The 27210-nt window shown below is 42.5% G+C and overlaps 2 protein-coding genes across 14 annotated transcripts in view; one reads left to right on the forward strand and one right to left on the reverse strand.

Annotated features, from left to right (window-relative positions):
• The window catches only part of LOC119966251, a 142089-nt gene extending 133422 nt beyond the window's left edge, over positions 1 to 8667 (reverse strand). The window contains exons 1-3 of one of the 2 annotated variants that reach the window (XM_038797613.1): positions 8538 to 8667; positions 8104 to 8200; positions 6225 to 6293 (exon numbers count right to left, since the gene is read on the reverse strand). In XM_038797613.1, the coding sequence (XP_038653541.1) occupies positions 6225 to 6293; positions 8104 to 8187 (153 nt within the window). In that variant the 5' untranslated portion in view covers positions 8188 to 8200; positions 8538 to 8667. Of the gene's footprint in view, positions 1 to 6224; positions 6294 to 8103; positions 8201 to 8420 lie in introns of both variants that reach the window. The other variant, XM_038797612.1, reaches the window with a different exon arrangement.
• A 79-nt stretch (positions 8668 to 8746) lies between these two features.
• Positions 8747 to 27210, forward strand: part of LOC119966252 — a 73217-nt gene continuing 54753 nt past the window's right edge. For 3 of the 12 annotated variants that reach the window (XM_038797614.1, XM_038797626.1, XM_038797617.1), the window contains exons 1-3: positions 8755 to 8955; positions 18030 to 18114; positions 24436 to 24504. In XM_038797614.1, coding sequence (XP_038653542.1) covers positions 18040 to 18114; positions 24436 to 24504 — 144 coding nt within the window. In that variant the 5' untranslated portion in view covers positions 8755 to 8955; positions 18030 to 18039. Of the gene's footprint in view, positions 8956 to 18029; positions 18115 to 24435; positions 24505 to 27210 lie in introns of all 12 variants that reach the window. The other 9 variants (XM_038797622.1, XM_038797620.1, XM_038797623.1 and 6 more) reach the window with 6 other exon arrangements.

Consider the following 27210-nt stretch of genomic DNA (forward strand, 5'->3'; position numbering starts at 1 on the left):
CCTGCGATTTCATGAAAGATGCTTGAAGGAGGAACCTGTAAACATTGTTGCCAGCAAGCCAGAGATTTGCACTGGTACATAGTTCATAGATAAGGTAAGAAAGTGCATCACAAATACTCCACAATGTTGTGCTTCAGCACAAACATTCTGCCCAATTTCTGTACAGAGAATCACATCAACAGCGAAAGCACCTTTCCTATCAAATGGGCATGAGATCAGTTGCTCATCAATGTGGTACATCATAGAAAGATAGAATAAGGCCACAAAATAGACACAAAGAAGCATAAAACATGGACTAATCGATATGCAAAACGTTTCCTCTGCAGCCTGTACTTGCTGCTCAAAATCTAATAGATTAACTATATTATAGTTAGGCAAGTAGTCTTAAAGGCAGACCAATTTTTTTATAAGAGCGTCCTGAATTTGTTTTTAATCAGAGACTGAAACTTGGTCTCGTGATGATCAATTGTTCCCTGCAAAACCGAGGGTGGAGGAAGAAACCTATCTGATCAGAAGGTACTTGGAGCATTTATCTATTACTAAACATTATCGGTCCACAATAGCCCTGGAGCAGATGTCTCAACATCTTTGAATGTTCAACCCAGAGCAATCCAAGAGCGCATGTTGCAAAATCTCAATTGCTTCCAAGGCTGGTGGGAGAAAGTAAGATGCCTTGGACCAGAAGAATGGACTTCCCTTGATATCAAGGTCACATTTGATCAAGGTTGGCATCAAGGAGCCCAAGCAAAACTGTAGTCAATGGGAACCAGGGAGGGGAAAAGTCTCAGTTAGTTAGAGCAGTAACTTGCACAAAGATGGTTGTCTGTGGTTGTTGCAGGTCAGTCATCTCCGCTCCAAGATATTACTGCAGTAGTTCCTCAGGGTAGTGTCCTAGGCCCAACCATCTTCAGTTGCTTCATCAACGACCTTCCTGCCATTAGAAGGTCAGAAGTGGGGATGTTCGTTGATGATAACACAATATTCAAGCAGCATTTGCGACTCCTCAGCTACTGAAGCAGTCTGTGCCCAAATGCAACAAGAGCTGGACAATATACAGGCTTGTGCTGACAAGTGGCAAGTAACACGCATGCCACTCATGCTTGGCGAAGACCATCTCCAACTAGAAAGGATCTAACCATCACCCCAGGACATTCAATGACATTACCATTGCGGAATTCCTCACTATTAACACCCTGGGGGCTACCATTGACTACAAACTCAACTGGTCCAGCCATATAAATAATATGGTTTCAAGAGCAAGTCCGGGGTTAGGAATCCTGACTCAAGTAGCTCACCTCTCGGTTCATAAAGCCTGCCCACAACCTACAAGGCACAAGTCAGGAGTGTGATGTAGTACTCTCCACTTACCTGGATGGGTGCAGCTCCAACAATACTCAGGAAGCTTGGCACCATCCAGGACAAAGAAGCCCACTTGATTTGAAACCCCATCCACAAACGCTCCCCCCCTCCACAATTAGCGCACAGTGGCAGAAGTGTGTACCATCGACAAGGCACTACAGGGACTCACCAAGGCTTCTAAGACAGCACCTTCCAAACCACGACCTCTACCATCTAGAAGCACAGGTGCAACAGAGACATGACAACACCACTACCTGGAAGTTCCCTCCACGCCACTCACCATTTATTTTAGAAATATATTGCCATTCCTTCATTGTCATTGGATCAAAGTTCTAGAGCTCCCTCCCAATGTGCCTGCACCACATGGACTCCAACAGTTCAAGGTGGCAACTGACCACCACCTTCTGGAGAACAATTAGAGTAAGCAATGAACACTGGCCTAGCCAGTGGCGCCAACAAGCATTGAATAAATGAAACAAATTGAACCATTTTATTAATTCTGTCCCTTGCCTGTATGGAAATGCTGAAATAATTTGAAAATCCATGTCAATCAGCAACATAAAACAGATCTAATTGTTATACAGCTCCACAGTGTTAGAATATACAGAAATAGCCATATTTCTCTTTCTCAAACCCTAGCTCAAGGATGAACGATGCATATAATGTAGCAATGGAGAAAGCATAATCTTCCAAGCTAGTCAGCTTCTTCATCACATAGCATTGACAATTTCCAATAGTCTTGGGTCACTGTGTAATGTAAGTAAGCTTTAGCTTGATTTACTATGACTATAATGTCTAGGAAAAGATTTTGCACAAATCCTGCAACCAGATCATCAGGGTAGAAGGAAGTCCCTAGATGGCTATATAGAATGGTGAGACTGAACCAAAAAAAACTCCATCCAAACTATTCCCCCAAACACCTTAACTACTATCGCAGAATTAAAAAAAGGTACACCCAAAGTCCACTGCTAAACTGTATTTTTGAATTACCTGGAACCCACCCCAAAACTAGAGGCAGAGACAAATTTGAGTCAACTGTTGAATTGAATTTATTTCTATTATATGATATTTGGGGATACAGAATGATGCAGAAAGACTCAGGCATTTACTGCTTTACATCGACTGGACATGAAGTAATTTGGGATACAGTGGACTTTATGCACCAAGCAAGCAATTTTGCCAAATGTTTTTAAAAAATCATCCTGGAGTTATAGCAAGCAAGAGCCAACCACTTATAAGCAATACAAGTAATCATTATTTATAATAAATTTAGAGTAACCAATTATTATTTTTTTCCAATTAAAAGGCAATTTAGCGTGGCCTATCCACCTAACCTGCACATCTTTCGGGTTGTGGGGGTGAAACCCATGCTCAAATGGGGAGAATGTGCAAACTCCCCACAGACAGTGACTCGGGATCTAACTGGGTCCTCGACAAGTAACCATTATGGGAGAAGGATTAAGAAATCAGTAATCATACACATAACTGAAAACGAACAGATCTCCCAAAATCCATTAAGATCTGGGAAGCTTGCTTCTAGGAACAAACTAGAGTTAATTTTGTCTAAAAGTTGAAAATTCTGGAAAATACTATGTTAGAGTTCCTGAGATGCAAAGAGACCTGGGTGTCTTAAGCGCATAAATCACAAAAAACTAGTATACAGTTTAGATACAGCAAGTAATTAGGAAAGCTAACGTTAGAATGTTATCATTGGAAGGGGAATTGTAAACAAAACTATGGAGATTATATGTTGGTTGTAACGGGGGACCTAGCGAGACCACAACTGGAGTACTGTTAACAGTATTGGCATCCTTATTTAAGCAGTTCAGAGGTTTACTAAACTAATAGCTCAATTGGGCAGGTCATTAGAGGAAAGGTTGAACGGGCTAGCCTTCTATCCATGTAAGAGGTTACTTGGTTGAAACATTCAAGATCCTGAGGGATCTTGACAGGATGGATGTAGAGCAAATGTTTCCTCTTGTGGGAGAATCTGGAACTAAGGGTCACTATTTAAAAATACGGGGTCACCCATTTAAAGCGGAGATGACGCAAATGTTTTTCTCAGGAGGTTCGTGAGCCTTTGGAACTCCTTCCTGAAAAGGTGGGTTGAATCTTTGAATATTTTGAAGTGGATAAATTCTTGGCAAGCAAGAGGCAATAGGTTTTCCGGGCTGGGCAGGACACAGATTTGAGATTATTAGATCAGCCATGACCTTATGAATTAGCAGAGAAGGTGAGAGGGGCCCAATGGCTGACTCCTGCTCCTTGGTCATATGTTCCATTCCATGTGCTTTTATTTCAGATTGCCAGCATTCAGTTTGTTGTTTTTGTAGGATTCAAAATATGCACTTCCAACAATTCTCAAAACAGTTAAATTAGAGCGCAAGAGAAACTTTCACAATTGAGGGAAAAGAACAATTATGATGCAAGTTGTGGGCTATATACAGAAGTGCATCCTAACTCCCAATATGTGACAACCACCGGTTTGCCCCAGGGAGCTTGGATGGAGGGTTTTGAGTATGGTGAAGGGCGGGATTTGAAATGATTGGGGGGGGGGGGGGGGGAAGAGAGAGAGAGAGAGAGAGAGAGAGAGAGAGAGAGAGAGAGAGAGAGAGAGGGGGGCGAGAGAGAGAGAGGGAGAGAGAGAGAGGGAGACGATGACACCCGTTCCTGGAAGGGAGCTTCCCTAGCTTGAGGGCGCTGGAGGAGAAGTTTAGGTTGGCAAGAGGGAACAAATTCAGATATTTACAGGTGCGGGACTTCCTGCGCAGGCAGCTATCATCCTTCCCACTCCTGCCATTAAGGGGGATCCAGGTTAGGGTAGTGTCTAGAGGATGGGTGGGAGAGGGGGGCATCTCGGACATCTACAAAGAACTTATGGTGGGCAGAGGAGACGCAGACCGAGGAGCTGAAGTGTAAGTGGGAGGAGGAGCATGGGGGGTGAGTTGGAGGATGGCTTATGGGTGGACGCCTTAAGCAGTCAACGCGACCGCTACATCCGCATGAATTTAGAGTGCCCAATTACTTTCTTTTCCAATTAAGGGGCAATTTAGTGTGGCCAAGCCTGCACATCTTTGGGTTGTGGGAGTGAAACCCACGCATACACAAGCAGAATGTGCAAACTCCACATGGACAGTGACCCAGGGCCAGTATTTGAACCCTGGGTCCTCAGCGAGTAGGCAGCAGTGCTAACCATTGTGCCGCGTGCCGCCCATACTGCTTGTTTTGACTTCAAGTCCTATTTCAAACGAGTGTTTGAAAATATGTGTTCTTAGGGTGGGGGCACCCATGCCATCTGCCCTGGCAAAGTGCCTTTTCTGTGAACTTTGCAGTTCCAGCGTTGACAGTGTTTTCCACTCCAATACAACTTGGTGTGCTTCTGCTGTGTAAAGATATCATCCATAATGAATAAATTCACCATTTTTATGTATGTTACAATGAATTTTGCAAGCTTGCTGCTTTATATTGACAAAATATTAATGAGCTGCTGCTACAGTGTTGTAATATTTTTGATTTCGCCATTTTTCTGCATTAAAAGCTTACAAATGTTATTAGTCTCCTCCCAAAACAGCTATCTCATTTATGCCAAACTGGTCTACATCCCTGCATCTGTTGAGCTGCATTGAAAAGGAAGACAAACCGATCCGAAGAATAATCTTCTGCAACCTTTATATTGTACCTCCGCTTCTTCAGCTCATCCTACGTTTGCTCCTTTCAGCTCTGTCAAACAAGACTGTAAACCTTACTTTCTCCCATGAACCATTTATCTTGATGCCAGTGACAGACTGATTGCAATCTAATTTCATCAAAAAATAATTCCATCAAAAAATAAGTTTCTTGCTACCAGGGGCCATGATACTCGTGTACGGCAACATACTTATGCAACGATTAATTGAAGAATATTGAAAAACTGCGATAACACTCTACCACAATGAAATATGTATTTTACGAAACAATTTCAAAGATAGCATGATGATTACCAATACAACATACAAAAACTTTGATCATGTGCACTAGCTTATCAGCCCCAATGAATTGTGTGCACTTTCAACAGCAAAGAGTCGAGTCACTCTTAGTCTGCTAAGAGTAGATAGCCGGAAGTTAACAGTCTCATGTCATTTTTGTTCAGTCTCTAGCAATCTGATATCAGATGTAGAAAGAATTAGAGCTGAGCAAAAGAAAGTGTGTTTTAAGAGCCCGGCGACCACATGAAGATCAATGCCAAATCTGTAGTGTGGTTCTCACCTCATTGGGTAACTCAGATGGTGACCCAGATAGATTTTTTTCTAAAACAGCAAATGCTCGTTTTGTTCATGTTCAGAGCGGAAAATTGGATGGCGGAAAGATCCAAATACTGCAGAGCAAATATTGCGCCTAACCACAATAAACCAAAAATTGTACTTAAGTACACAAATGAAAGTATGGAGAACCAGCTGAACGTTATGTTGCAAGTATCTCAACATTGATGGAACCTTGTTTACCACAATTCAGAAATCTGTTGTGTGGAAAATACAACATCACAATGAATTGAAGGCCCTCATCTGTTCCATTCTAATATTGCACTGCCCATGAGCTGAGGCATTCATTCAAGCCAACAATGGTACATTTTTGATTTCCTATTCCAGACAGATTTTTAGTACAATAAAGGGAGGAGCAAAAAAGCCCAGAAAAAGTCTCTGAAAATCGTTCAGTCAAATGGGATACCCAGCAAAACTAGGAAAGAACCACATTAATAAACTCTATCATATCACTTTTCTGAGTCAAGACAACAAGTTGTGGACAGCCAATTTAGTTATACAATAGAACTCCGCCACAAGCATTATCTGCACATATTCAAATGGTGTTTCTTAATTTGGTGCTCTTACCTTTTTATGTTTCAACCCAAGGAAATGCATTTTAAGATTCATCTCAGATGTACAACGAACATCGCAGATCTAAAATTAAAATATAAATGGAGGGCGCTTGGAATGGAGTATGAAATGTTACATATGCACAATTATTCTATCCAAAAATGTTTAATGATTTATTGAAAATTCAATTGTTATACAGCGTAGGTCATGAAACTGTAACCTGTGAATATTTTGCGGGTCAACAATTTTTGATACAATATACACAAAAAAAGTTGAATATCCCCAGACCCACAAAAGGCAGTACAAACACAATCGGGCAAAACACCACTATCAGTCAACTCCAAAATAATCAGCTAAGTAATAGATGATATTGTTGACAGAGCAACTCGCATCATTTACACATCGATAACCAGCTCAATGATGCTCAGTTTGGGATCTGTCAGAAGATCACACCTCCAAACCTCATTTCAGCCGTGGCACGAACATGGACCATAAACTGAATACCAGAGGTGAAATGAGTGTGAATATTCTTGCCATTAAGGCAGTATTTTACTAGGTAGGACAGAATCCCTGTAGTGCAGAAGGCCATTTGGTCCATCGCATCTGCACCAACCCTCTGAAAGAGCACCGTACCCAGGCCCACTCCCCCTCTATCCCCACCGAATCTGCACATCTCTGGATACTAAGGGGTAATTTTATTATGGCAAATACACTAACCTGCACATTTTTTTGACTGTAGAAAGAAACAGGAGAACTCGAAGGAAACCAACGTAGACACACTCAAAGTACAAACTTAACACAAACTGTCACCCAAAGCTGGAACTGAACCCGGATCGCTGGTGCTGTGAGGCAGCAGTGCGAACCACTGTGCCACAAGCAAAACACCGATGGATAGGGCAGCACGGTGGTGCAGTGGCTAACACTGCTGCCTCAAGGCGCCGATGATCTGTTTGATTCCAGCTTTCGGGTCACTGTTCTTGTAGAATTAACACATTCTTCCCGTGAATGAGGCCATTTGGCCGATCGAGTCTGCACCGACCCACTTAAGCCCTCACCATCATCCTATCCCCGTAACCCAATAACTCCTAACCTTTTTGGACACTAACGGCAATTTAACATGGCCAATCCACCTAGCCATGTCTGTCTCATCCACACAACACAAAGATGTGCAGGGTAGGTGTATTGGCCACACTAAATTGCCCCTTGTGAAAAAAATTGGGTACTTAAATTTTTTTATTAAATACTAGTGGAAAAATCAGGTGCAGCAACATGCCATATTGGACCCGAACTGTTTCTCTGTCTCTCCGGGAAGACAGTGACATAGTGATCCAGAGGCCCAGAGTAATTAATTCTCTGGGGACCTGGGTTCGAATCCCACCACAGCAGATGGTGGAATTTGAATTCAATAAAAATCTGGAATTGAGTGGGTGTTACAGCTCCCGGTTTTCACTTTGTCCAGAATATCGTGCAAATGACGGAATGGCACGTCCCTAAAATGGCCGCAGCAAGAGACGCATTTGCAGGAGGAAATAAAGGTTGTTTATGATTGCAAAGAGGTTGAGATTAAACAATAGTTAGATTTGGAGGAGACAAAAAAATCCTAAATTGATTCGGATTGGGGGGAGGGAATCAGTAAGGTTCAGGAGAGCTGAAACGCCGGGTGGCCGTGGCAATGGAAATTCAGATACTGTAAAAGGAGAACATAATTAAAACTCAGACTGGACAGGTGTAAAACTCAGCCAAATTATATCCTAATTGTAACCAGTGCACAGCGGAACACAGTGGCCGCCATTTTCCCTCATGGTCTGAAAGAGATTCAAAATGGCGGACGACTTCTCCTCGCGCTGCAGCTTGTTCAGTAACGGTCTGTGCGCTTCACCGCATTCATACGCACCTGACAATAAAAAACATTGGCCGCAATCATATTTTTCATCTCACGGTTCGCCCGATCTTGTCGCCGATGAATGTCGTCCATCATTCCGAGACGATTGCTGCAGCAAATTAAAGAAAACACATTCGTAATACGAACCAGGATTTCAAGGTGACCAACTCGCGATAAAACAAATAATGGGTCGCCTTGTGAATCTTTAATGAATCTCCCTGGGTATCTTAACATTGTGGATCATCACGACAGAAAGGTGACAAGTATCTATAACAATCGTTATATCCACTTCCCAGGACCCGTAATTGAGAGATAATTCGTTAAATTACCGAGAAAATAATCAAATCCTCACGAGCAAATAGAGGGATTACAACGGACACCCACTCCCTCACAACCTTCCGGCGTGATTACGTCACTTCCTTAGAAACGAAAAATCCCGCGCCTACCCCTCATGCCGAAAACTTGGCTTCGAAAAGTGGATTCACGTCAAGAAAAGTAAACACTGGCCTCGAACCCAGCCCGACTGAAATAACATTTCATGAATTAGTAATTGCGGTTATAAAGTAAGATCGGGTTTATTTCCCTCCACAAACAAAAGGAAATGGCGGTTACCAGACATCCGGGATATTGGCGTTCCTGTGGGAAATGACGTAAGGCCCACCGGAAGTCACAGTTTGACGAAAACGAAGCTTTCGTCGATGAGGAAGGTCGGATCGCGGAAAAACGATTATCTGGTCGTCGTGGTCATCAGTCGTCGTTTAGATCGAGCTTGGAAGATCGCACTGTTGTTTTACAAATAATTTCCAACACGCACGGAGGAGCTGCACTGGTCAGTGAAAGATCTTGGTTGAATGCGTGTGTTAGGTAACTTTCTCTCTCTCCCCCCCCCCCCCCCCCCCCCCCCCCCGAGATTTAGTGTATTTCTTTAGGCCCGGACCATCATGATGAGGTTATAACCCTATTTTTGTCTCCAGCTTAACGAGGTCTAATTAAGTATTTAAGTAAAATAATAAAACCTTTCATATGACTTCAGAGTTATGTATTGGCATTTGATCATTTAGTAGCTGAATACGAATTATAAGCAGGTGTAGGGCATTTGAACCCTCGAGCCTGCTCCACCATTCAATAAGAACATGGCTGATCTGATTGTGATTTTAGCTCCACATATCCCTGATGACCTATACACAATGCAAAGCATATTTCCATTCGTGCAATGCGGGAGCAGTTGGGTGGCAATGATGTGAACATTACATATTTCAAAGTTGAAGTGCCAAATCCATTGTTGAGGATGCCACTGAAACGAACAGTGATGTAACAAATTTGGAATTACAGTTTAAAAGGCTTGTTTTTTTTTTAAAGCCTGAAGCAACAATGAGGAAAGAAAGAAATTCTACGTGTTGAGAATTGAACAAGGAATGAGTTTCAAGTAATAGGCCAAGTGGTGAGATTGTCACACAGGGCAGAGAAGTATTAGGTTCGTATATAAACTGCACTGGATCTTAGAAAGAACATGAAAAAACATGTTTGAGCTGCAGTATTATGATTTTTTAAAATATAGGAGAGAAGAGCATTCTGTAGAGGTGTCCTATCGGACTCGATGTTAACTCTGTTTTTCTCAACAAATACTACTGGATCTGCGTAAGTTTTTCCAGCATTTGTTTTTATTTCAGATCTCCTAAATCTACATTATTTTGTTTTTATTTGCTGTGGACAGATATTGGAGCTTCCAAAAGTACCAGTTTCTCATAAGAAATAAGAGCAGATGATCATATGGCCCATTGACCTTACTGCGCTATTGAAAAAGATTGTTGCTTATGATTGTACATTAACTCTACTTTCTTACTTGCTCCTCCTGTTTCTTGATTCTCTAAAGACCAAAATCGTGCTCTCTTAGCCTCCAATATATTCAATGAGGTTGCATCCAACACTCTTGAGGTAGAGGATTCCAAAGATTCACAGCCCTTTGTGTGAAGAAATCTTTCTTCATCCCAGTCGGTTTATAAAGAGCAAATTATTCAGGAACTGTGCTGCCTTGCTCACGAATGTCTCCTCATCTACCCTCCATAATCTTAAATGATTCAATGAGATCACATCTAATTCTTGTAAATTTCAGACTCAATTTACTCAATTTCTCATAATAGAACAGTCCTCTCATTCCTGCAATGCAAGTGTATCTTTTAATTATGGAGGCCAAAATTGCATATTGTATTCCATGTGTGGTCTCAACAAAGTCCCATACAATTGTAGCAAAATAAAGGTGAATATACGATCATTTGTTTTCTTAATTGCTTGCTCTACCTGCATGCTAACTCTTTGTGTCCCTTGTACATTCCTAAGCATTGGTATTTACAGTTTTCGCATTTTCTAAAACTTATTTTGCTTTTCTATTTTCACCACCAATGTGAATAATCTTGCACTTCCCACTTTATACGCCATCCACTCACTGGATCTGTCTATCACTTTACAGTCTTCATATGTCCTCAGAGCTTGCATTCCCACTTATTGTTTGTATCAACAGGGAACTTGGATATGTTACTCTTTGTCCCTTCATCTAAGTAATGAACATAAATTGATGACTCCAGTACTGATCCTTTCAGCATTCTGCAAGTCAAAGCCTGCCAATTTGAAAATGCCACATTTATCCTTACTTTCTATTCCCTGTCCATTGATAATTTGATTGATTAATTTCTTGGAACATGTACCGAAGTACAGTGAAAAGTATTTTTCTGCGGCCAAGGAAACGTACACAGTACATAAAAAAAAATCAAGTTCTCTCTGTTCTAATGTATCACCCTCAACTTCACAAGTCGTTACCGTGCGCATTTAACCTTTTGCGTGGAACCTTATTGAATGAATGCCTTTTGGAAATCCATGCTTGCTGCATGACTGGTTCACCTTTATCCTCCCTACTAGTTACATCCTCAAAGAATGTGGTTTCCCTTTTATAAAACCATGTTGCTGTCTTCTAATGATACTATGCTTTTTTGTTAAAGTGCTTTATTAAGACTGTTAATAATAGATTCGAAGATTTTCTTGATGGCTAACTGGCCTAGAGCTTTCTCTTCTCCCCCCCCCCCTTTCTTGAATAGTGGTGTAAAATATGCAAAATTACATTCCAGACCATTCCAGAATCTAGGGAATACTGGAAAATTTTAGCTATCTCTTTTAGATGTATGCCACCAGACCCTGGGGGTTTGCCTAATTTTGATCCCTTGAGTTTCTGTACCACTATTTCTCCGCGGACGTGAATTTCCTTAATATCCTTACTCTTGTTAGCCCCCAAGGTTACTTCCAATTTCTGGTATGCAATTTGTGTCTTCTACTATGAAGACAGACACACAATAATTGTGAAATGTCTCTGTTGTTTCCCCATTCCCTATGCTAATTTCATTTGTCTCTACTTCTGAGGGATCAGTGCTTGCCTCAGTACTCTCTTGCTTTTTATAGGCTTGTAAAACACTTACAATCCGTTTTCATAAGTAGCTACTTTATGCTAATTTCTGCTTATTTTTCTGTTTTTAGGAACTTTTTGGCTGCCCCTTGATGGTTTCTAAAACTCTAAATCCTCCGTTATTTAAATTCTTTGTAACTTTATTAAAATCTTTTAAAATCTAATATTACCCATAACCTGCTTAATAAGCCACAGGTGGCCCTTTCTCATTGAGCTTTTTTCAGTGGAATATATTTTTTGTTGATCATTTTGAATTGTTTCTTTAATTGTTTTCCATTGTTTATTTACTGTATTGCGATCCCGGACCAGACCCCAACAGTGGCAAAGATACTGGACAGAAACTTCAATATTTTATTATAATTTTATAAAACTGAGGAAAGAATGCCTCGCTCCTGAAGTCATTTCACGAAAAATAGGAATATGGTTTATTAAAACAAAAGTTATTACTAATATAATATTAAAATATCTTTATCATCACACAAGAAAATAGCTCACAATTACCCCTTGAACAATGCTAATCAATACCGTGACACAATAATCCTTAACTGCTATCTTTATTTCCACTCAAACAACGGAAACGTCTCATATCAATCCACTTTTAAATACAGTTAGCATTCAAGAAACGTGCTGTACAGCAATGTCTTTTGAGACTGTTTGAAAAGATAGACCTGAACCCTGTAATGCAGAATTTCTGGCTACATTTCTTCAGAAACCTCTCCACTTGCCTTCCAGCCACAAACTAAAACTCTGAAAACCTCCAACTGTCAGATCCAGACCACCTTTTGCAATTCATTTGGTCAAGTCTCTGACGATTAAAGCCTCCAAAACGAATTACACCGCCTCTATTACACGCTGAGTTTTTTATTGTTCAGTGCCATATCCAGCGCATAACCACGGCTTTGGCATTGGGGGCGGTGGCTATAAACTATGTATCCACCACCGTTTCCTGATCTTTGATTAATCTCCCATTCTGATTTTACATTGTTAGAGCCAAGATTCTTTCTTACTAATCTGTCTGGGTCATTCTTTGTTTTCAGGACCACCCTTCCTACATTTCTCTTCTGCCTGTCTTCTCAAAATGTACCTTGGAATGTTAATTTTCCAACCTTGGTAATCATGTAACCATGGCTCTGCAATGGCTATTTAATCAACTTTTTATCTCCATTCGTGCCTCTCGTTCATTTAACTTATTGTCGATGCTCAACACATTCAGATGTCACAACCTTAATTTTTTTTGACCACTATTCCCTGCATGGACCTTGCACATGCACTGTTGCGGTTAAACTCCCTGTCCTACATAGCTTATCTTTGCCGCATTGGAATAATTTGCTTGCCTCAAACTTTATCTTTGGATTTCCCACTCAGCTTATCTTTGCCGCGTTGGAATAATTTGCTTGCCTCAAACTTTATCTTTGGATTTCCCACTCAGCTTGTCTTTGCCGCATTGGAATAATTTTCTTGCCTCAAACTTGATCTTTGGATTTCCCACTCAGCTTGTCTTTGCCGCATCAGAATAATTTACTTGCCTCAAACTTTTATCTTTGTATTTCCAAATCTTCTGTCACCTAAACCCTTCTCTCCCTCTGTTGAGTTTAAAATCGTCTTTACTTTTGCTCTGAGTTGCTGATTCGGAGTCTTAAGTTTTGAGGCATCAAGGAAGAGGAAGGGTTACCTGGATACTTTGTTCCAGGAGGCAGTCAATCCCTTTAAGTTTTTTTAAAAATAAATTTAGATTAGCCAATTATTTTTTCCAATTAAGGGGCAATTTAGCGTGGCCAATCAACCTACTCTGCACATTTTTGGGTTGTGGGGGCGAAACCCACGCAGACACGGGGAGAACGTGCAAACTCCACACGGACAGTGACCCAGAGCCGGGATCGAACCTGGGACCTCAGCGCCGTGAGGCGGTTGTGCTAACCACTAGGCCACCGTGCTGCCCTCACTCCCTTTAAGTTGAGCCAAACTTTAGAATTGGTTAACAGTCAGGGACAGGACAGTGACTGCGAGGCGGCAGGTAAGGGGAGTCATCATGCTGTGATGGAGGAGTTTCACCCCCGATTTTGTCCATCAGATATGAGGTGTTTGTTACTTGTGTAGATGAGAAGTACTCTCATCCTTGTTAAAGTTGGATGAGCAGACTGACCATGGTGAAGGATGCCATTCAAATCGGGGGGAAGAAAAAGAAATGTAGGGATAGGAAGCAGCATATTTCCGGGATAGATACTGTTCCCTGCATTTGAGTGGGCGAGTCTGGACTGATGTGTTGACTGCCTGGTGCCAGGGTCTGGGATATCTGCTCAGAGCTGCAGAGGAACCTTCAGTTGATGGAGGGGGGAATGAAATCCAATGTTTGAGGTCCATCTAGGTATCAACAACATAAACAAGATTAGGAGGTTCTGCACAGAGTATGAGGAGCTAGAATCACAGAATCTTTACAGTGCAGGAGGAGGCCATTCAGCCCATTGAGCCTGAAATTACTCTCTGTCCCACATCAACCGTGCACATGGTAGCAATCCAGTTCCCTTTTGAATACCTCAGTCAAACACCCTTCCACCACCCTCTCAGGAGGTGGGTTCTGGTTCGTGGGGCACTGGCGCTAGTACTGGCGAATGCGGGGGTTGTACTTTTGCGTAGTCTACACCAGAACTTTGTTGGGACCAGTGTTCTAGTGTGCCGCAAAACTAGGGAGATATAGAAGGTTTTAAACAAGAAAGTAGGGGGTATTGAATCAAATTTTGGCAGATTTTGTCAATCAGAGGAGACCAGGCAAGAGAGAAATGTATTAATAAGGGGAAGGAAAAAACAGACCGTGGCAGGAAGGGAAAGAGGGTACAAATCTAAGAGTAAATCAGATAAGGCCAGAGGTTATAAAAATATAAAAAGGACAAAGCTCTGCATTTGAATCCATGTCACATTCAAACAAAGCAGATGAACTAATAGTGCAAATAGAAATATATGACAATCTGATGACCATTACAGAGACATGGTGATATAGATTGAAACCGAATAGTGAACGTGGCATAAGAAAGGACAGGAAGCTAGGAAAGGGTAGCATTGTTAATTACTAATAGTAACAGCACAGTAGAGGGGTGACCCAAGTTTAACAAACAAGAATGTAGAAGTGATTTGTATAGAGAATGAAGAAGTCAGGAAGTCACTTGTGGGATTGGTGTACGGGCCTCCTAACTAACCACGTGGTTGGGGCAAGACATAAAGGAAGAAACAACATCACCACACCTTTCTGGCAAACTCCCAATCAGGGGATTTTAATCTACGTATAGATCGGAAAAATCTGGGAAAAGATAGCCGAGATGAGGAAATCATAGATTTTCAGGATAGTTTCTTAGCACAGCAAGTTCTGGTGCCAAACAAGAGAACAGGCTATAATAGAGCTGGTATTGTACAGTGAGATAGAACCAATTACTGACGTCATGGTGACGGTGCCGCGAGGTGACAGTACTCATAATAGGATTGAATGTTACATTTAATTTTAAGGAGAGAAGTGTGTGTCGAAGACTAGTATTTAGCCATGAGTAAGGACAATTATGAGGGCATAAAAATAGAGTTGGCTAAAGTGAATTGGAAATTTAGGTCAAGGGACAGGCCACTGGAGATACAGTGGCAGACTTGGAAGAATATATAATATGCATAATGGTCATATTCCTAGGAGAGGCACCACCATCCATGTTTAACTAACAGTCAAGGATAGTATCAAACTTAAAGAAAAAGTATATCATTATGCAAAGATGGTGGCAGGTCAGTAGATTGGACAGAATATAAAACACAGCAACAAATGACTAAAAGATTAATGAGAGGAATACAGTACAAATGTTAGCTGGATATATGAAGACAGTAAGAGTTTTTATGGATATTTTAACAAGAAAATATTTAACAAAGTGAGTGTTGGTCCTATAGAAAGCGAGTGGGGACTTCATATTGGAAGATAGGAGATGGCAGATGAATTGAACGGGTATTTGCTTTGGTCTTCACTAAAGAGGACACAAGGGACTTCCCAGAAATAGGGGTAAATCAGGATTTGGGAGGGAAGGAAGCAGGGAGTAACTCGAGGAGACACTTGAAATAATTTTTTTTTTTTATAAATTTAGAGTACCCAATTATTTTTTCCAATTAAGGGGCAATTTAGCATGGCCAATCCACCTAACCTGCACATCTTTGGGTTGTGGGGGCGAAACCCACGCAGACACGGGGAGAATGTGCAAACTCCACAGAGACAGTGACCCAGGGCCGGGATTCGAACCCGGGTCCTCAGCGCCGTAGGCAGCAATGCTAACCACTGTGCCACCGTGCTGCCCCTCACTTGAAATAATTAATCCATCGTGATCAGCATGCTTATATGAAAAATAAATAATGTGTAAACAATTTATTGGAGTTCTTTGAAACAGTAACTCGTGCTGTGGATGTACTTAGATTTCCAGAAGACATTTGATAAAGTGTCTCATCATAAAGTTTTCATTTCATTTTTCATTTTCATCAAAGGTTATTGTGTAAAATAAAAGCTCATGATATGGAGGTAACATATTGGCATGTATAGATAGCTAACCAGGAACAGAGAAGGCATTAATGGGTCATTTCTGGTTGGCAAAATGTCATGAGTGGTGTGTCACAGGGATCAGTGCAGGGATCTCAACATTTGACAATTTATTTGAATTACTTTGATGAAGGAACTGAAGTTATGGGTGCTAAATTTGCTAACGACACAAAGATAGGTGGGAAAGTAATTGAGAACAGGATATAAAGAAGCTAAGTTAGTGGGCAAAGATCCGGCAAAGCTGAAATCGTCCATTTTGGCAGCAAGAACAAAAGATGCATCTCATCTTAATGCTGAGAGATTGCAGAGCTGAGATGCAGATGGGTTTAGGTGACCTAGTGCATGAATCACATTAGATTAGTATGCAGGTACATCAAGTCATTAGGGAAGCGAATAGAATGTTGTTGTTTACTGCAAGGGGAATTGAAAGCAGAAGTAGAGAGGTTATGGATCAATTATACAGGGCATTGGTGATACCACATCTGGAACATTGTACCATATTGGTGTCCTTATTTGAAGAGGGATGTAACTGTTGGAAGCAGTTCAGAGAAGATTTAATAGACTAATAAGTGGATTGGATAGGTTGTCTTGTCAGGAAAGGTTTTGAAGATTAGGCTTGTATCGCCTTTAGTCCAGAAGAGTAAGAATCAACTTGTTTGAAACATCCAAGATCCTGAAGGGACTTGACAACGGTGAATGTGGAGAGGTTATTTCCTCTGCTGGGAGAATCAGAACTAGAGATCACAGTTTAGAAATAAGTGGTCGGCCGTTTAAGATTGAGATGAGGAGAATGTTTCTTGAGGGTTCAAAGTATTTGAAGCTCTCTTCCTTGAAGGACAGTAGAAGCAGAGTCTTTGAATATTTTAAAGGCCGAGGTAGATAGATTACTTGGGGTAGGTGGGAATGCAGAATTGCAGTCAGATCAGCCATGATCTTATTCAATGGTGGAGCAGGCTCGATTGTGGGGAGGGGCCGAGTGGTCTACTGTTCTAATTTGTGTGTTCGTATAGTTGATAGTTCTTGATGTGTTGGATGGTTTTTAACACATTCAAATATGAGTAATAAGTTCTGCCCTAATTTCTATTCCTCTAAAAGACAAATATTTAGATACTGCCAGATAAACAACACTATACAATTTTTAAATAGGACAAATATCAATGCATTTATGTTTTACGTGGGGTTGCTCCTTCATTTATTAACGATGATGTGGAGATGCCGGCGTTGGACTGTTGGACTTTAACCTGGTGTTGTCAGACTTCTTACTGTGCTCATTTATTAACAGTAGCTTCGAAACTGATTTCTGCAGTACCAGTTTGTTTGATAATGCTTTTTGTGAAGCATTTTGGAGCATTTTACTAAGTGCTACATGCAGAAAAAATAGAACAAAACAACCAGATGCTTGGTCAAACAAGCGTCTTAAAGGAGGAAAGTGGGGTAGAGAGGTTTAGGAAGGTGTTCCAGAGTTTAGGGCCACGACAGTGGAAGTGATAGCTGCAATTTAAAATCAGATCCGTAACAGACCAGGATTGGAGGTTGGTTTCAGGGCTGGAGACAGTTCCAGACAGAGGTGGGGGCGAGATCATTGGGAGATTTGATAGTTTTGAAAAGAGAATTGCGTAACGGGAATTACATGTAGGTCAGTGAACTTAGGGGACATGGGTGAATGTGACTTGGATCAATTTGGGATACAGGCAGTGGACCTTTGAATCCATTTCAGTTTACAGGGTGGAAATGGTAGGTTGGTTAGTATTGTGTAAGAATTGCCAAGTGTATAGGTAACAAAGCACAATACAAAGCTGCAAACTTATGTTTGGATTAAATATCCTTTGAACTAGTGAGAATAAATGAAGTATTCATATCCCCAAAACTAAAACCTATTTGCTGCTATTTTTTCTACTTATGATGAAATAATGAAGTGACATTTCATTGTTTCTTCAGATTTGAAAAAATGAATATTGCTGGCATGAGATCCCAGTTTGAAGAGGTTCCAAGAAATGTTCCTTGTAGCAAGTACTGGTGTGACGTAAGTGTTTTTCAAATGGATTAAGTTTACAGTAGTAATTTGTCGTTATTTTGTTACACGTCTTAACATTGAAACAGTATCAGGTTTTATCACAAAAATGCAAACAAAATAGAAATGCTAAACCAAAGAAGAAAATATTTGGAGGAGTAACCAAGATAAAATTATGGTATGTTTTTGGAGTTTAATATGAGTCAGGTAATTAGGGCATATAATTGTGAAATAAATTGCATAATGTAGGGATGATGCACCTAAAGACATGGCTGTTGAGACAATAGGATGTGAAGATGCGCACAAGCTAGAGTTGGAAACAGGGAAGGTAGGATTTGTTTATTTAGGGTTTGGGAATGTCATGTATTAAATAACCTTATGACCTTCAGACGCAATTTGCCACATGGGACAATGATAGAGTAACAATTGATAGACATGGCTCAATGAAGGAGGGAGTTAGAAACCTGATAATTCTGTTTCCGAGGTGTTCAGGATGGATGCGAAAGCATAATGATCAAACAGGCTATTGTAAAACTAACGAGACAACATAGTTGAGGTGGTCGATGACGGATCTTTGAATCAGAAGTAAGCAACAATGGTGCAGCTATTTGTTTGTACAATTGGCCACTAAATAATAGAATGGTGAATGGAGCAAGATTCAAGAACTATGCGAGATACATAGACTGAGTTAGCAAAGTAAGAGGGGGAATTAATTCTTGAAGCCTGTACAAAGCCCTCTTCAATTTTGTTTCTAATTTTCAATCCACCAGTGAGTTAAGAGGTTTCGGATCTGACTTGAAAGTCAGTGAGACAAGTTGAAAGTGGGAACATTTGGGCAAGAGTGATCATAATATCATCAGGTTTCAAATAAGGGAAAGAACAAAAAGATTTTGAGTATCGGGATGCTCAAGTCGGCTAATTTTGAAGAATTAAGCCTAAATGAAATTGAGCTAATACTGTCTCCAAAACAGTCACTGAAACAATAATTGACCAATGGATGGCCTTTAAAGAGGAACATTTCCCATTACTTCCACAATTTTCTGTGATCCTCTTTCCAGTATCCTGTTTACAGATATAGTGGCTACCTTCATTTTTGTGCTTTGTTCTTTCAGATTTAGGTGAGGAATCAACACCATTGGAGAAATTGTTGGCATCGTGCTTGACTTTGTAATAATCAGTCAGCCTCCATTAGTTTTTCCTAACCACAGTTCCTTCTTTTGACTGGATACTTATGTCTGCACAGTTTTTGCCTTGCTCTTAAAAATATTCTATTTCTATTCTACATCAATCTCATCACCACCCAGTAAGTTAAGTCAATTAACCCACATTACAATCCCAGACCAGACCCTGACAGTGGCGAGGATACTAATATATATTTTAATTTTGTGAGACTGAGAAAAGGGCACCTCACTCCAGGAGTGATTTCATGTAAAGTGGGGATATAGTATCTTAAAATAAACTTTATTACTCAGTGTTGAACTATGTTTAACGTCACGCAATAAAAGTAGCTCATAATTACTCCTTAAACAATGCTAATCGATACAGTGACACAATAACCCTTAACTCTCTGTTTACTTCAACTCAAACAACAGAACCATCTCAAATCTTAATCCACTTTTAAATATGAATAACAGACCTAGGCAGGCATACGTGCTTTACAGAGAAGTTCTTTGAGACTGTTTCAAAGAACAGCCCTGAATCTTGTCAGAACCATGCAGAAACTCTGGCTGTATTCCTTCAGAAGCTGCTCCTCAGTTTGTTTCAGTTCACCTTCTACCACAATTCTCAGCCACTGGAAAGAAACTGCAGTGAGAGTAGATGCTTAACGTCTTGCATCCCAATCTAAGTCTCAACTAAACTGTTTTTCTGCAACATGCCTGGAACCTTAACTCCTCACTTTTATTACATAATCTTACCCAATATATCTGATTAACTCCACAGGGAACCCCCTTTACAAAACAAAACTATTGGCTCGTACTTTTTATGATTCCTTAATTACACCACCCAAAACCTTTCAAATCAGTATTCTTAAAAACACTACTGCAGCAGTCATACAGACAGACCTTTTAACCTGTACTGCACCAAATACGTTTGCTTAATTCTGCTAGCCAATCTCAACCATATAATGTTATAGTCACTGTTGCCCAGAGATTTCCTCAAGGAATCTCAAAATAACGTCATACTCATTGCTCTCAATCTTTGTTTCCACTCTGTGGGTCAAACATTTTTTAAAAACTCATTGACATTTTCTCCCACTTCCAGTTAAGTATCTCTGCCTTGAGGTTGTTTATCTGTTTCCTCCTGTTCTCTATCATGGTTCGAGGTAGCCAACGCACTTCGAAACTTGGATCAGTAGGTGCAGAAACACTGATCTATCTTGGACTATCAAATCTGTTTATGACAATTACATTTCTATACTTCACTATGCTGTCCTTTGCAGTCATTTGACTCATGTGAATTTGCTCTAGACTGCAGTTCCCGAGGAGCAAGGGTTTGGATGAGCTGAAATCAATTGAGGGTTGCCTGGAGAATGAGGATTATAGAGTTTGGAGTTAACAAAAAGACTCAAACGAGTATTTTAGTTGTACGAGCGATAGCTTCATTTTCAGTTGGTCTGAAATAGGAGCTCGGGCTGACAATACTATGAAAGTAGAAAATTGAGCTTCGGGGCAGATAAGATGTTGGAAGTTGCAGATGGTATGGTTCAGCCAGAGAGAGCAGTTGTGGAGGGTATTGAATTTAGTGGCATTAGTTATGAAACTAAAATCAATGGGATGATATTGAAACTGAAATGATTTTTGAGTGATGAAAATTATATACAGTAGGTGTGCAGAAATAACAGCAGTTGAGTGAGTGTTGCTGGGCAAAAATGTGGAAAATAAAATAACAGTAGTACAATTTTAACGGTAATGTCATTATCAGAGGCACATCACAAAATGTATATTATTTGTCATGAAGGGGCAGCGTGATGGCAGAGTGGTTCGAACTGCTGTCTCATGGCGCCGAGGTCCCAGGTTTGATCCCGGCCCTGGGTCTCTGTCCGTGTGGAGTTTGCACGTTCTCCCCGTGTTTGTGTGGGTCTCACCCACACAAGCCAAAGATGTGCATGGTAGATGGATTGGCCACACTAAATTGCCCCTTAATTGGAAAAAAATGAATTGATTACTCTATAATTTAAAAAAATATTATTTGTCATCACAGTTACAAATGCCACAAAAAAATGTTTTAAACTTAAAGTCACGCAGTTTACATGAATGATCAGTGCAACTGAACAAAATAACCTCACGGTAGTGGAAATGGAGGTGGTGAAAAAACTTGGAAATAACCTTGCAGGACTACATTGCTCGCCGAGGGAAAGTGACAGATTAGATTGCTCTGTAGAGAACCAGGAGAATTCGGTAGTGCGCATCTACCAGGACTGGAGTGCGGAGGTGGCTAAGCGGAGGGCCGGGTTCAACCGGACGAAGGCGGTGCTCTACAGCAGGCAGGTGAAATTCGGCATGCTGCCGCCTGCGCGCTTGTGGGTCACCTACAAGGACCAGCATCACTGTTTATGCTGTTGGCTATTCTGTTTTTTTTTCTCTGCTTTCGGATGGTGTTGGTTATGGTTTTGTGTTTTAAGGGGGGTGTTGGGGGTCTTTTTTTTTTGTACGGGGTTGGTGGGTGGGTTGGGACTGCTATTTGGGAGCTGCGTTGAGGAGGTGGGGTGGGGCAGTGTGAAAGCGCGGGCTTTCCTCTGGTTTCCCGCGCTGCGGGACGAGGGGGGTGGAGCTGGAGGCAAGGGGCGTGGATATCCATTCCGCTTTCCAGGAGCTGGGGGGGGGGGAGACCTGTTGGGCCCCCTGCTGGTTCGGACCTTTAACGAGGCATGGGAGGGGGGAGTTTTGCCCCTGACGATGTCACGGGCGTTGATTTCCCTGATCCTGAAGCGAGATAAGGACTCCTTGCAGTGTGGATCATTTAGGCCAATTTCACTGTTGAACGTGGACACCAAGTTGCTGGCGAAGATCTTGGCCACTAGAGGACTGTGTGCCGGGGGTGATACATGAAGATCAGACGGGTTTTGTGAAGGGGAGGCAGCTGAACACTAACGTGCGACGGCTGCTAAATGTGATAATGATGCCGGCGGCAGAAGGAGAGGCGGAGATTGTGGTGGCGTTGGATACGGAGAAGGCCTTTGATAGGGTTGAGTGGGGGTACTTGTGGGAGGTTCGGGTTTGGGGAAGGGTTTATTAAATGAATGAAGTCGCTGTACGGGGCCCCAATGGCGAGTGTAGTGACAAATGGGAGGAGGTCCGAATACTTCAGGCTCTACCGTGGGACGAGGCAGGGGTGCCTCCTGTCCCCCTTGCTTTTTGCGTTGGCAATTGAGCCTCTGGCCATGGCGCTAAGGGAGTCGGGGAGGTTGAGGGGTCTGGTGCGGGGTGGGGAGGAGCACCGAGTGTCACTTTATGCAGATGACTTGTTGCTGTATGTAGCAGACCCGATGGGGGGGAATGCCAGAGGCGATGGAGATTCTTGCTGAGTATGGGAGTTTCTCGGGCTACAAGTTGAACCTGGGCAAGAGCGAGCTGTTTGTTGTACACCCGGGAGATCAGGAGGAGGGGATTGGTAGGGTCCCGCTAAAAAGGGCAGTGAGGAGTTTTAGGTACCTGGGGGTTCAGGTGGCTAAGAGTTGGGGGACTTTGCATAAGATTAATTTTACTAGGTTGGTGGAGCAGATGGAGGAGGAGTTTAAAAGGTGGGACATGCTGTCGTTGGCGGGTAGAGTTCAGTCCGTTAAAATGACGGTGCTCCCGAGGTTTTTGTTTTTGTTCCAGTGCCTCCCCATTTTTATTCCGAGGGCCTTTTTTAGGAGGGTGAACAGCAGCATCACGGGATTTGTGTGGGCGCATGAGACTCCGAGGGTGTTTTTGGAGCGGGGCAGTGATAGAGGGGGGCTGGCACTGCCCAACCTCTCTGGGTACTATTGGGCGGCTAATGTCTCGATGGTACGCAAGTGGGTAATGGATGGGGAGGTGGCAGCATGGAAACTGATGGAGATGGCGTCCTGTGGAGGCACGAGCCTGAAGGCACTGGTAACAGCGCCGTTGCCGCTCCCTCCAACGAGGTACACTACGAGCCCGGTGGTGGCGGCTACCCTCAAGATTTGGGGGCAGTGGAGGCGACACAGGGGGGAAGTGGGGGGGCTCGGTGGAGGCCCCGCTGCGGGGGAACCACCGGTTTGTCCCAGGGAACATTGATGGCGGGTTCCTGGGGTGGCACAGGGCGGGCATAAGGAAGTTGGGAGACCTGTTCATTGACGGGAGGTTTGCGAGCCTGGGTGAGCTGGAGGAGAAGTTTGAGCTCCCCACGGGGAATATGTTCAGGTACCTTCAGGTCAAGGCGTTTGCTGGGCGGCAGGTGGAGGGGTTCCCTTTGCTGCCCCTGCGGGGGGTGAGGGATAGGGTGCTTTCGGGGGTATGGGTCAGGGATGGGAAGGTGTCTGACATCTACCAGGTGATGGAGGAGGCATTGGTAGAGGAACTGAAGGCTAAGTGGGAAGTGGAGCTGGGGGAGCAGATTGAGGAGGGGACATGGGCAGAAGCCCTGGAGAGGGTGAACTCCTCTTCATGTGCGAGGCTTAGCCTCATCCAGTTCAAGGTACTGCACAGAGACGAGGATGAGCAGGTTTTTTGGGGGGTGAGGACAGGTGCATTAGGTGTTCGGGGAGCCCAGCAAACCATGCCCATATGTTTTGGGCATGCCCGGCACTGGGGGAATTCTGGCAGGGGGTGGCGAGGACGGTGTTGAGGGTGGTAGGGTCCAGGGTCAAGCCAGGCTGGGGGCTCGCGATATTTGGGGTGGGGTGGAGCTGGGAGTGCAGGAGGCGAAAGAGGCTGGTGTTTTGGCCTTTGCGCCCCTAGTAGCCCAGTGGGGGATCTTGTTGCAATGGAAAGATGCGAGACCCCCAAGTGTGGAGACCTGGATCAATGACATGGCGGGATTCATTAAGCTGGAGAAGGTCAAATTCACCTGAGGGGGTCGGTACAAGGGTTCTTTAGGCGGTGGCAGCCTTTCCACGACTTTCTGGCGCAACGATAGGGATCTAGGTCAGCAGCAACCGGGGGGGTGTTTAGGGGGGGGTATTGTTTATGTTATTTTAATTTATTTTGTTGTCCATTGGGGGGGGGGGGGGGTTCGTTATACACGTTGTTACGGGACCGGGGGTGTTTATTATTGTTATTATTATTGTTTTGTTCTGTTATACATTTTTCAAAAATTTCAATAAAAATTATTTAATAAAAAAAAAGAGAAGTCAACATTAACCGTCTTCTGTACATTTATGTCTAGATCTGCAAAGTAGCTTGTGTATCAGCTCTGAATCTTCAGGAACACATCCGGGGGTATCAGCACAGAAAAGTAAGATTGGCTACAATGATACAACTTTACATGCTTAAAAAGTATGATGGTGACTGATTGTAAATCTAATTTTAAACTAGATTGAGCTAAATGAAGCAAGTAGGTTAGTTGTATTGTGCATGAGGTCACACAGTAAATTGCAATCTGCAATTCCTGTCTTGCTTTGTTTGTAAGAGGTAGTGGGATCGATGCCCACATAGGGGCAGCAGGGTAGCATGGTGGTTAGCATAAATGCTTCACAGCTCCAGGGTCCCAGGTTCGATTCCCGGCTGGGTCACTGTCTGTGTGGAGTCTGCACGTCCTCCCCGTGTGTGCGTGGGTTTCCTCCGGGTGCTCCGGTTTCCTCCCACAGTCCAAAGATGTGCGGGTTAGGTGGATTGGCCATGCTAAATTGCCCGTAGTGTCCTAATAAAAGTAAGGTTAAGGGGGGGTTGTTGGGTTACGGGTATAGGGTGGATACGTGGGTTTGAGTAGGGTGATCATGGCTCGGCACAACATTGAGGGCCAAAGGGCCTGTTCTGTGCTGTACTGTTCTATGTTACTACAGCCATGGTATTAAAGTTTCAAATACAAGTTCATATCAATATAATGTTTGGGTCGGAATTAATCACGAATTTTGGCCGTGAAAATTTCTCTGGCTTTTAACATGACATGGGTTTATGGAGTATTCTAAGACAACAACTTACCGTATATACTCGCGTATCATGCGACTTTTGAAGACCTAAATTGTAACCTAAATTTGGGGGGTCGCATGATACGCGAGATACAAAATTCGCGGGTGTTTTACTTGCTGTTTTTTCTGATGGGAAGATGTTCAGCCACTTGACGTTTCCATTCATAAAAACATGAATGGCAATGTCAAGTGGCTGAACATCATCCCATCAGAATGCTGTGGTCAAAATCTGAAGAGTAGTATTCACAGAATTCGTGGGTGTTTTACTTGCCATTTTTTCTGATGGGAAGATGTTCAGCCACTTGATGTTTCCATTCATAAAAACATGAATGGAAATGTCAAGTGGCTGAACATCATCCCATCAGAATGCTGTGGTCAAAATCTGAAGACTAGTATTCACAGAATTCGCGGGTGTTTTACTTGTCGTTTTTATGAATGGAAACGTCAAGTGGCAGAACGACGCTAGTAAAGCCAGCTGGAAAGCTGTTCGATTCGCGAACAGCTTTCACAACAGAATCCACTCTGCAGAATCCACAGACAATGATACCATTTGGAAGTTTTAGTTTGGGCATTAATTTCCAAAAAAGTGACTCGCATGATACACTAGATATAGCATAAAATCATGTTTTGGGGACGAAAATTTAGGGGTCGCATGATACACGAGTATATACGGTAGTTGGTTATGAAAAGTCCTACAGTAACAGCTCTATATTGCACAATTATTACATGATAAATCATCATTCAATATGTTGTAGTTCTGCAATGCTCATCATATTTTTACAGTGCAGAAGGAGGCCATTCGGCCCATGGGGTCTGCACCAATCCTCTGAAAGAGCATTCCACCCAAACCCACTCCCCCGCCCTATTCAAATAACCCCTTTAACATACACATCTCTGGACACTTAAGGGGCAATTTAGCATGGCCAATCCTCCTAATGCACACACCTTTAGACTGACTGCAGAAACCGGAGCACCACCCAGAGGAAACCCATGCAGACACTGGGAGAGGGTGCAACCTTCACACAGTCACCCAAGGTCGGAATCGAACCTGGGCCCCTGGCACTGAAGCTAACCATCATGTTGCCACACCAGTGAAAGGGAGCTAAATAATTTGACTCCAAATATATCTATCTGTACTCTGTGATTTTGCAATCCATATTGGTCGTGAAATTGTGTGCATTTGTAGAAACCTAGAGCTAGGTTGTTTAAAATGGTGACGAGCCAGGAGTTGTGGATGAGCTGGCAGATTTAGGAAACCAAGTACAGAAATTAGTTGAGGTAAAAAAAGAAAATAGAAAGCAATTGGCCTTTTTCTCAAGGAAACTGGAATATGGTGGGGTAATAAAGAACAAAGAAAAGTGCAGCACAGGAACTGGCCCTTCGGCCCTCCCAAGCCCGTGCCGACCATGCTGCCCGTCTAAACTAAAATCTTGTATGCTTCCTGGGTCTGTATCCCTCTACTCCGATCCTGTTCATGTTTTGTCAAGATGCCCCTTGAATGTTAGTAATTATGATAGTTATAAGAAATTTTTAACAATTAATTTTTTGGGATATGACCATCAAAGGCTAGGCCAGCATTTATTCCCAGCCAGAATTGCCCTTGAGAAGGTGGTGAGGCACCTTTTTGAACTGCTGCATCCTATGTGATGTAATGCTGTTAGGGAGGGAGTCCAAAGGCCAAGAAGGAATGATGTGTTATGCCGGTGAGTGGCTGGGAGGGGAGTTTACATATGATGGTGTTCCCATATATCTGTGAAAAAGAAATCCCTAATCTAGGTGGTATGGTTTGAAAGTTGACATTGAAGTAGCCTTTGATGTGGTGAGTTGCTACAGTGCATATCATATAAACTGCTGCGCTGGTGAGCGAGGGAGTGATGTACAAGGTGTTGCTTGTCAGAATGGTTTTGAGCTGCTTGAGTGTTGTTGCAGCTGGACTCATCCAGGGAAGTGATATTCCATCATACTTGTTCCTTTAAATGATGGACAGGCTCTGCAATTCAGAAAGTGAGATACTCGCTGCCTCTTGACCTGCT

This window comes from Scyliorhinus canicula, chromosome 5 (assembly GCF_902713615.1).
Source record: "Scyliorhinus canicula chromosome 5, sScyCan1.1, whole genome shotgun sequence".
Classification (NCBI taxonomy): Eukaryota; Metazoa; Chordata; class Chondrichthyes; order Carcharhiniformes; family Scyliorhinidae; genus Scyliorhinus; species Scyliorhinus canicula.